General features: G+C 43.4%; 1 protein-coding gene and 1 long non-coding RNA gene across 2 annotated transcripts in view; one reads left to right on the forward strand and one right to left on the reverse strand.

Moving 5' to 3' along the window:
* The window catches only part of ORC1 (origin recognition complex subunit 1), a 25,303-nt gene that overhangs the window by 12,700 nt on the left and 1,258 nt on the right, over positions 1–11,345 (forward strand). The window contains exons 10-17 of the mRNA XM_081057626.1: positions 1,648–1,745; positions 2,195–2,296; positions 2,728–2,899; positions 3,451–3,558; positions 3,815–3,964; positions 4,676–4,795; positions 9,758–9,927; positions 10,467–10,554. Coding sequence (XP_080913752.1) covers positions 1,648–1,745; positions 2,195–2,296; positions 2,728–2,899; positions 3,451–3,558; positions 3,815–3,964; positions 4,676–4,795; positions 9,758–9,927; positions 10,467–10,554 — 1,008 coding nt within the window. The remainder of the gene's footprint in view (positions 1–1,647; positions 1,746–2,194; positions 2,297–2,727; positions 2,900–3,450; positions 3,559–3,814; positions 3,965–4,675; positions 4,796–9,757; positions 9,928–10,466; positions 10,555–11,345) is intronic.
* The window catches only part of LOC308501346, a 12,725-nt gene continuing 4,321 nt past the window's right edge, over positions 2,942–11,345 (reverse strand). Inside the window, exon 3 of the long non-coding RNA XR_013993869.1 lies at positions 2,942–4,046. This is a non-coding gene — a long non-coding RNA (uncharacterized lncRNA). The remainder of the gene's footprint in view (positions 4,047–11,345) is intronic.

Genomic DNA, 11,345 nt, shown 5'->3' on the forward strand with positions numbered 1-11,345 from the left:
ACAGTTGGAATATTCATGCAGCAAGGATCTGTGTGAACCCTAGGACTGAAGATGTATCCAGTACACAGTGAGCTTTGAGTCCAAGTTCTTTTTAAGATATGGAACCAAATGACTAAAAGCTGAACTTCCAGAGGGAACGCCAAGAACGGGCTCCTTGTCTTTGCACTTTCCACAGAATCCAGCAGTCTGTGCAAAATCCATGCTCCCTGGGAACTGAATCCAGGGCTGCTGAGACATGTTGTTGGTTGTGTTGTGCCACTTGACACAGCTGAGAAACAGAGCATTGCTCGGGTATTGGCAATGAATTATGTAACAGTTAAGATGGAAGACATAAATGGATGTCTTTTCTGCTTCCTGTGGAACCATTAAAAGCTATTAATGAAAGAGGGCCTCCCCATGTTCAAGTGTATTTGAGAAATATTTGGATTAAACAAAGTTAAATTGGTTTCATTATTACATGACTTAAGGCCATTGATTCATTAATGTTATTGTGACCTTCAAAAAGAGGATTAGAGTATGAATCTTTGACCTGGAAGCTTGTTTTCATGGAGTGTATTATTCTTTGGGACACAATTTAGAAATGCCTAGTTAGGAGACTTTTTGTAAAGCTAATCTCCATTTTTTCATATCAAGAAAAACGTAAATAGCCTTGGGTTGAAGTCAAAGATGTCTAGGGAAGAAGTGTTAATAGATCACTTTTGGACTTCACAGCAATCTTACCTGGAGTTCTTTATTATGCAAATAGATTACCTAAATTCTGGTTAGACTGTATCTCCTGGGTCCCACTCAGAAAAAGAGATACAGGGTGTGAGGGCATCTTTAGCATAATAAAAAAGGTCTGAAGTCCTTAAAGTTTTTGATACCTTCTTAGCAAGGTTTTGTTACTCCTTTCCTGTTTTCTCCAAAGTTAATAGTGTTAAACCATTAAACAGGGTCTAAGTGCTTTCTGCCTGAGGAAGAGGTGGAGATACTTTTAACACTGTGTAGCCAGCCTTGAAATGTCCACGGCCACTACAGAAGAGAGTGCTTTGTGAAAACTCCTTGAAGAAGGGGTAGCAGGCCTGCTCTAGTGAGCCACTAGCAAGGAAAATAAAAGAGTAGGGCTGTTAGACTATACTGAGCAGTGACCTGGGGTTTGGAGTAGAAAAATCCGGTGAGGTTTCTCCAACTACTGTATTGTGGATTATGGAAGTCCTGAGCTAAAGTTTGACCATGTTTTCAAACAAATCTACAGGAGGATCCTATGAATGAAACCCAGTTTATGCCTCCTAACTACCGTATATTTGGGCAGAATACTTAGGATTTCTTAATTTCTTGTCTTTCTTTCAAGGTAATATTTTACTTTTAAATAATATTTAATCCGTACTTTCATTCATTCTTTCCTCAGATTGACATTGTTTTCAAATCCTAATACTGTGTGTAAATTAGGAAAAACACATCACGTTTGGACTATGAACAAAGTATATGTGTAATGTGAGGAGAGAGGGGGAGAATCATAGTACTTTATACAAATAAAGGAACTAAGAGGAATTCACTACCACTCATCTTTTTAACAGATCATCAGGAATCAGATTTGCTGATGTGTTCTAGATGATGTTTTGCTTTGTTATTGTCCTTCTGAAATATGTTCTCTTTTTTTGACTACAGCCCAAGCCTAGAATGCCATGTCATGCCACTCCCCGGATCCGCAGCCGAAACCTGGCTGCCCAAGAACCGTCCAGCATGTTGGAGGAGGCCCGGCTGAGGTAACACTGCTCATGGGCTCTTTCAGATAGGGAGAAACGGGCCCTCTGCTTTCATTCACATGAAACAGGAGTAGTAATAGAGAGTAAAATGAATGTGTGTGTTTAGAGAAACCTCTCAAGCAACGCCCAAGTGAGCTAACGCAGAGAGTTTCTAGAAGGAATAATATCCTAGACTACTGACATCATTTACTGAGGGGTGCAAGTTGCTTAGTCAGGACACTGCTTCTCGGTTATGGTACCCTTTAGAACTATATGGGACTTTTTCAAGATACGTAAGCCTAGATCCTGCCAGAAATCAACTGAATCAGAATCTCTTGTGGGATGAGGTCCACCCATATGATTTGGGGAAAGCTTCCCTGGTGAGATACAGGGTGAGATACAGATACAGATCCATTTATTACTGAGTAGATGGTGAAATGTTTCTAGAGTCTTCCTTTTCCCTTATTTAGGCTGCATGTTTCTGCGGTACCTGAGTCTCTTCCCTGTCGGGAACAGGAATTCCAAGATATCTACAACTTTGTGGAAAGCAAACTCCTTGATCATACTGGAGGGTGAGTCATGCTGGGGCAGGCAGTATGGTTAGGGGAGAAGGCCTCCGCTAGTACACCACTTCAGTTGCCAAGTTCAACCAAATGGTCTTTCCCCAGTGTCAGGAGAACAGGCAAAATTGTTGTTGACATCTAAAGCTTCTAAAGCAGCTTTTGCTGTCAAAGTAATTCTATAGCAATAGAAATTCTGTCATTCAGAGAAAAATGAAACTGACCTTATTTGGGTAGACAGTTTGCATTGCTTACGGAATGAATGGTTCTGTAGAAACAGGTCCTGCTCTGACCAGCTTCCAAGGATGGTCCTTACTGCCCCCACCTCCACATTTCAGGAGTCTCAGTCCTTCCTTCAGGACACATCTGCACACTCCTCCAACAGGTGATAGCGAGAGGTAGCTGGCACAGACCTAACCCCTGGGTCTTCCCTTCTTGCCTAGGTGCATGTACATCTCCGGGGTCCCTGGGACAGGGAAGACCGCCACTGTGCATGAGGTGATACACTGCCTGCAGCAGGCCGTGCAAGCCAGTGATGTTCCCCCCTTTCAATACGTTGAAGTCAACGGCATGAAGCTGACGGAGCCTCACCAAGTCTACGTGCAAATCCTGCAGGTCAGCCAAGCTGTTTGGGAAATAAAGCTTTTTGACGACACATGAAAAGGGAAAGGTTTACTTAATTCTGTGCATATTACATGTTTTCAACATGGCAGATGTTGTCCTTTGCGGAGAGGTAGCAAGGGGGCAAAATTCCTACCCTCAAGGACCTTAAAGTCTAGGAGTTCAATGGGAATTACTGAAGCCAGTACTTAGCAACATGGTGAAAACCATTTGCGCACAGGAGGCAGTGTGGCAATCCACAGAAAAGGGATTAGAGAGAGGCCAGAGTTTGATTCATTGTTATCTTGTAAGAAATAACGTCCAGTTATAAATAGAATTATGTAGTAATAATTTTGGAGGTGCTTCTGGGACCAGTCTGTAGGTCACTTGCATTTCAGTCACACAAACTTTCGTTATCTTCTGTTTTGGTGCCTTCTCTTCTTCCAGGTTAAGGTAGGGCTAGAGTGAAATCCTCAGACCAAATAGCTTCCTCTATTTGCAGATTTAACTTTCAGCCCAGGGGAGTCAAGTCCTTAAATCTGCCATACCTGTTTTCCCCAATGTAGAAGCTGACAGGCCAAAAGGCAACAGCTAACCACGCAGCAGAACTTCTGGCGAAGCGATTTTGCACCCAAGGGTCCTCTCCGGAAACCACTGTGCTGCTTGTGGATGAGGTAAGGAAATCCCCACAGGAGGACTGGAATGTTCTGGGAGCAAATACTAGGCAGGAGGGAGGTCCTAGCTCCATCTTCACTCATCTGAGCCCATTGTCGTGTGGCAGGAGGCACAAGTGTCCATTGACTTCCTTGCTGCTTTGGTGATGTGACCTGAAAAGTGCATGTGGCCAAAGCAGCAGTAACAGGTCTTCACTCTGGGGTCCTGGCTCGGTCTCTGTGGTTGACCCTGCCTTTCCCTCCCTTTTCCTGGCAGCTTGACCTTCTGTGGACTAAGAAACAAGACGTGATGTACAATCTCTTTGACTGGCCCACTCAGAAGGGGGCCCGGCTTGTGGTCCTGGCCATCGCCAACACCATGGACCTGCCAGAACGCATCATGATGAACCGGGTGTCCAGCCGACTGGTAGGTCCTATGGCCGTTCTCAGGCTGTTTACAGATTCCTATGCTGGCCCCAGGAGTCCCGCAAAAAGGAATACATGGGAAACTGAAATAAATGGGAAAAGTCAGAAATGTGGTTTCTGAAATTTTTATCACTTCAAGTTGGAATTAAATATGTCACCATTGCATGATTTGCTGCAAACATATCTTGGTGTTCTGCTTACCTGTGCACTCCTAAAATGCACAGAGCCCTAGAGGTTTAATTATTTTTTAAAAATATGTGAGCGCTCACCCTCGCCAGGCAGAGTTAGGTGCATAGAGGATAGCAGTGAACAAGGCAGACGCAGTCCCTTCCCTTGTGGACCCGTGCTTCAGCTGGAAGCACCTCAGGTGCTGGGCAGCCTAATGGCTGCAGGCCGGAACTGTGCCTGTACAGATCACAGAGCTGAAGATCCTCCCTCCCACCCTAATTGGAGCACCTCGACTTCTAAATGATTCTGGTAGAGTAAAAGGATCTTTTAAACCAAATGAAAAGTTGAGAACTACCGCCCTGTAGGATACCACTGGCCATCATCGGTAACAAAGAGCTGGAAGCAGTGGAAGTCCCAGCATGAAATGTGTAAATTATTATATGCGACTTGGAAATTGGGTTTGGGGACTAGAGAGTGGTTTTCCACCAGGGCTGTCAGAGAGGGCAGTAAGTGAACTTGTTTCTCTGTCACCTTGGCTCCCCAGGGTCTCACCAGGATGTCCTTCCAGCCCTATACTCACAGCCAGCTGCAGCAGATCCTAGTGTCTCGACTCAAACATTTAAAGGCCTTTGAGGATGATGCCATCCAGTTGGTAGCCAGGAAGGTAAGTCGCCCTCAGGGAGATCCTAGCTGTACCTACAAACCAGTCATCCAGTCTGTGCTGGCACCCTTCGGGGTGAGGCCCTGTGCTGGGTGCTCTGGGGATGAAGAGAAATTTAGGAAGTCCTATAAAAAATGCAAAAGGCAGAAACAAATTTCTGAACAATTCCTTAACCTCATTGTAGAAGGAATTAGAAGGCTATGACTATGGTGGGCTTATACACAAATGAAAATTAATTGATTCAGGGAGCAGGCAGCTTCGTATGGTGAAAAAGGCATAATAGTTAGTTAGACAAACCTGGTTTGAATTATGGCTTTAACACTGAACAGTTGTATGGAAAGTTATAGAAAAGTTCCTTTAAAACTTTCTCCGCCTCAGTTTTCTTTGGAAAATGGGAATAATACTAGCTACCTCATAAGGTCATTGTGAGAATTAAGCTTAATCACGTCTATAACGTGCCTAACAAGGTACGTACTCCATAGCAGGTAGGTAGATATAAGGTTTGGACTGCCTGCATCCTCCAGGCCCCCTGGGAGAATGCCAGCCGAGATTACACTATGTCTCCGACACTGCTGAGGAACAAAGTGGGTTAAATACCTGCCTCAAGCTGAACACAAGAAACCACACATCCACAGTATTTCTGCACTTAAAATAATTATTATATAAACGTATTTCCAGTGTCTCGCCCAAAACCATGTGAACTCTGACTGCCTGTATAGCAGCAGGAAATGTCTGTAACACCTGCTCAGAGCTGGCTACTTACTGTATTGGGTGCTGGAGTCAGATGAGCTAGAAATGGTGCTGGTCTCCAAGCTTTGCTTTCTAGGAGAGATATCCTCAAAGTTACCATGTAACCTTTGTACTGGCTAATTTTTCACTTCTGCTATCATGCAATCTCTAAAAGTTCTTGTTTTTCTTTGCATGGTCTTTTTTATGCCATCCTGTTTATTTGAGCTTGTATTCTTCCTTTTTCTCCAAGATGCTTTTGTCGGTTGTGGTTTATCTTGCATTGTTACTTTCCTCAGGTGGCGTGGTTGTCCTCTCAGGTGTAAGATGGTGATTATAAAGCTTATTGAGTGCTGTGAGTGCATGAGTGGGGCTTGTTCACCAAGAGCTTCATTGGGATAATCTGAGTGGGCCAATTTCCATATCTTCAGTTCTTTCCCATTGGTATCATCAGATTTCCCAGGGTAGGCTTTCTGTGTCCTGCCTAGAGGGCAGGGTTCTGGGATTGGGGCAGGTGGGATGGAGTGAGAGAGAGTGGAGGTCTTCAGTTTCATTGTGCAAATAGTAACCATCTATATTTAGTAAGGGACGTCCCCTCCCCTGCAACAATCCCTAGTGTCCCTGGTCCAGAGACTTTTTGTTTATTCTTGCTTGAGAATAAATATCAGGTCTCCTGCCATGGTGTAAGAGGGAATATCTCCAGGGCAAAGAGTTTTATGGAAACAGTACAAATTGCCAAGGCACAAAAATTTCTCACAAAGCCCCTAAACCATCCTTCTCGTCAGTGGCCCTAATTAATGTTCCCCCAACAGCATGAAATGGGAGAGGATCTAAGACAGGTGTCAGGAAACATTCTGTGAAGGGCCAGGTAGTAAATGTTTTAGTCTTTGTGGGCTATAATGGTCTGTCAGCACTATTCAACTCTGCCCTAGCATCACGGAAAGCGGCCCTGCACAATAGGTAAAGGAATGCAAATAAAACTTTATTTACAGAAACATATGGCAGGCCATAGTATATGACACCTGGTCTAGGGCATCAGTTTCTTCACTTTCAAAATAAGTCTTTAGTTTGGCCAAACTTTCCCCTTTACCTCCAGTTCCAGTCACTAACCCTGAGCGTTTTGATAATTTTTGTGTAATTTAGATTTAGTCTTGGATTCTTCCTTACTGGCCTAGGAATTAGCTTTCTGCAGTCTGCTAAGTCAACCACTAACTGCTCTTCCACCTCTTCCCAGCTGGCAGAATTACATTGTTTACTCCTGTTGCTTTTCTTCCTCTTACGGTTTTTGATCTTTTAATAACATTTTAGAAGGCATCAAATTTGTATGTTGTTGTCCTGTGGGGGACCCTGCTCGGTGCACCATTTGTCACGCAGGGCGTCCGGTGGGGTCTCTGGTCCTGCTCCCCACATAAGAACGCAGGACATGGTGAGGCCAAACAGGAACACCCATGGAGCCATAGATAGGGAAGTCAAACCAATATATTCTCACCGGCGGCATCCGCCTCTCTGCAATCTGCTCTTGCTAGCCCCCATTCCTTCTGCTAGTGTAGCCACAGCCGTTATATTAGTGGCCAATGGCTTACGGGTTACAGCTGACGGCCAACTAGCCACAGCTGCTGGCCATCTGATCACAGTTGATGGCCATTTACTACCCAAGCCAGCACCTTTGTATGTGAGGCCGAGAGCCTGGAAACTGCTTTTTGGGGCTTTGTCCCCACAGTTGTTTTTACCCAAAACTCTTGCCTAAATTTCAAACCTCTCTTTTATTTCTTTATTTACATATAAAGAAACATACCTATTTTTTTAGTTTTATTATTCTTTTACAGTGAAAAAATTTCTATATTTAGCCAGCTGGCCTCAATGGAGATGATCCCGGTGTTGTTGCAGCACCCAAAGCATCGTAGTCAGGAGCCAGTGGAACATATGTCTGCTTCTCTCCATCAGGCCTGAGCAGGGTGTTGACCTTGGCCACGCCAATGTCACAGAGCTTCTTCACAGCCTGTTTGATCTGGGGCCTGTTGGCCTTGACATCCATCCACAGTGAACACAAGTGTGTTGCTGTCTTCTCTCTTCTGCATGGCCGACTCAGTAGTCAGGGGGACTTGGTGATGGCATTCGGGCCATTATCAACTGGGACCATTTTAAAACAAAATTCTCCACATGAGGTTTTTAGGAGTCACAGCATAAATTTGGGCTACAGATCAATGTGAGGGCTTGTGGTGGCAAAGACTGGGTTTTTTTATCCTATACCACCTAGCACCAAGATCAAAGAGGCCATTTTTTTGCCATTCCCTCTTCATGATGGGTCTCGTCTCCTTCACCACAGTAGCAGTCAAAAAGGGTGCTTACAATCACCAAGGTTCATGGATACTCTCCGGATGACGAGCGCTTTGGGTGTTTTCTTGCCTCCCAGGCTCCCCTGTCTACTCTGATTTTTAGCCTCTGCAGCAGCTCTTGAGTCCGTGCTATTAACACAGTACAGTTTCACAAGGCAGTGGTAGTGGTGAGCAGAGGAAAGAGATGATAGGGTAGAAACATCCACAGGGCAGCCTTACTAATTGGATGTGGAGATTAGAGGAAAGGAAGACTATAAGCTGAGAGTCGTGTTTCTGCCTTGGGTTACTGGAAAAGCAATTTTTGTTTTGAATGTCTTAAATTCTGAAAACAGAAATATACATAAAACATATTAAAACTCCTATAACCCCACTTCCCAGAAATGACTATGTCTTTGGGTGTGTTGTATATATATATATATATATATATATATATATATATATATATATATATATATATATATATATATATGTATGCCTATACAATTTGCTTTTTAAAACTTAATGTTGCAGGAATTTTAGAAGGAAATAACCATTTCAGCACGTTGTCAGGCAGGATGTTGTCGCCTGAGATGGTTGTCAGGCGAATGGTGGGGATTGCTGGCAGGTACTGGGAATACAGAAACTGAGAGATCCTAGCAGGCCATAGTGAGTCCAGGAATTCCTCAGTGAAATTTAAAGTGCAAGTGGCCTAAGTCAGCTTGGGAGAGAGTACAGGATTCCGTATGAAGGAAGCCCAGGAGCCCCTGAGCCTCTGTGCACATGGGAAGCAAGGAACTACAGCGGAGTTGCTGGCAGTATGGCTTGGTCTGATTCATCTAAACACAGGTTCCTCTGGCTCCTCAGATTTGTGGCTTCCTTCCCCCTTGATTCTGGTTGTTGAGCCATTGACCAGGCTGGCTCCAAAATTTACCTTATGTTGTGAGGGAGGTTTAGGCTGTGGCTTGATCTCCAAAATGTTTCCAGATGATACAATATGAGCTTGGGCCACAAGTCTCTTCTTTTAGATTTCATTTCCCTAATATTAAATCTGATAATTTCTGCCTTTTCCACTGTAGCATTATCTGTAAAACCAAGACAAGGTTTGGACTCAGGGAGAACCAGGCACAATATGCAGTTACATGCTGCAGAACAGTGTTCGGTCAATGACAGACCGAATATACAACAGTGTTCCCATAAGATTAGAATGGAGCTAATAATTCCTGTCACTTAGTGAAGTCTTATCGATCATAATGTCACAGCCCAACCATTACTCATTTGTTCATGGAGATGCTGGTGTAAACAAACACTGCCAGTTGTATAAAAGTATAGCACAATTATGTACAGTACACAATACTTGATAATGATAAAGGACTGTCCCTGGTTTATGTATTTACTATACATTTTGTCGTTATTTTAGAGTGTCCTCTATCTACTTCTAAAAAGAAACGTTGCTGTAAGAGTATGCTGTTAGACTGGTAGCAGCCTCATAGTACATCTCGTGTTCACCTCGTTTCTTGATTGCATCATTTTTCTTGTGCTTGGTTTAATCTCGTGTTTTGTACAGTAACATCCTGTACAGGCTTGTGACCTGGGAGCAACAGGCTGTACCATACAGCCTAGGTGTGCAGTAGGCTGTACCAGCTGGGTGTGTAAGCGCTCTCTGTCGTGTTCGCACAATGTTGAAATTGCCTAATGATGCTTTTCTCAGAATGTATCCATCACCCTAGTGAAGTGGTGCGTGACTATGATAATCTATATCTGGGTTTCCATCACGTTCCCAGCCAGGGCTAAGTACTTAACTTCAGGTTTAAGTCCATTCCCAGTACCGCCTTTCCTTTTTAGCTGAACACGGAATCTCTGTTGGTTTTTCTCCTGGACTGACATGGCAAGGGGACCTCAAGGAATAAAATGTTTCCTCCTACAGGTAGCAGCTCTCTCTGGAGATGCACGACGCTGCCTGGACATTTGTAGGCGTGCCACAGAGATTTGTGAGTTCTCCTGCCAGAAGCCTGGCTCCCCTGGCCTGGTCACCGTAGCCCACTTACTGGAAGCAGTAGACGAAATGTTTTCATCGTCATATATTACTGCCATCAAGTAAGACCCTTCTGCTTCCTGACCCTGAACGTTTCTTGGAGGGCTGCTAACGAGGGCCACAGTCTGGAAAGGCCATGGAAACATGTTTCCCTTTCAACGCTTTCACTCATTCAACTTACATTTTCTGAAGACACTGTCTTTTTTCTGTATGGGCATAGTCTAGTCAGGGAGACAGAAATGTAAACCTAGTATAACAGGAAAAGAATTACCATGAATTGAGTTACACTGTAGATGTTTAGTAAAGTGCTATGGGAACAAGAAGGAAGCAGCTACTTCTTTCCCACTGACTGATATACTCAGCTCAGGAAATGGAGGTGCTGTCCATTTCCAGATCTAGTTGCTGTGTTCCCTCACTTGCATTTATTATGTCATTTTGAGATTTTAGGGGGGAGGGGAGGATCCTTGCCAAATAATATAGGAGGAAGCAGTCCCAATTTCCCCCCCTCTTCCCTAAAGATGCAGCAAAGCTTTATTTTGCTTTCCTCTTGGTTGTTGGTATAGCCACTTGTGTGAATTCACATCTTTTCATTTTCTTTAAGAAATTCCTCTGTTCTGGAACAGAGTTTCTTGAGAGCCATCCTTGCAGAGTTCCGTCGATCAGGACTGGAGGAAGCAACATTTCAGCAGGTGATTGATCTCTTTTTTTCAAATGCTTCTAGATTTTGGTCTGGTGCCTTTAAAATATGTGGGAATTTTAATGACTGTGTAACAGTTTATCTCTATTTTGTTCCAATTTGTGCTAAAGAATATCTATTCTTTTAGCACCTATTTTTATGTGATATTTTATTGAGTTGCATGAGAAGAGACCTCTAGCAACTGGTTTCTGCATATTAGATTGAAGGTTTACTATGTACCAGATGCTGTTCTAGGAGTGGGAGATTCAAAGATGAACAAGTCAAAAGTTATTGCCCTGATATAGCGTATGGTATAGTGGGAGCAAGGCTTTCAGAATGAGCCATGTTTAAAAACAGAACCAAGATCATAGGAACACTGTTTAAACATAGTTTCCATTATATCGAGTACAAGGAAGCATTAAAGCTTGTGCTTTAGTGGTTTATTTAAAATTGGTATCTACCTTGTTTCCCCGAAAATAAGACCTAGACAATCAGCTCTAATGCATCTTTTGGTGCAAAAATTAATATAAGACCCTGTATTCTATTCTATTCTATTCTATTATTATATCATATCAGACCTGGTCTTATGTCAGACCCCGTCTTATAGTAAAATAAGACCGGGTCTCATATTCATTTTTGCTCCAAAAGACATATTAGAGCTGATTGTCTGGCTAGGTCTTATTTTCGGGGAAACACTGTACAGGCAATGGGCTGCCTAGAAGATGAATTGTTACAGGTGTTTAAGTCTGTACCTGGAAGTATGAATGTCTGAGTATGTTTTAGACATACCGGTAGAGAGGTCTG

The sequence above is a fragment of the Rhinolophus hipposideros genome (assembly GCF_964194185.1).
Source record: "Rhinolophus hipposideros genome assembly, chromosome: 8".
NCBI classification, from domain to species: domain Eukaryota; kingdom Metazoa; phylum Chordata; class Mammalia; order Chiroptera; family Rhinolophidae; genus Rhinolophus; species Rhinolophus hipposideros.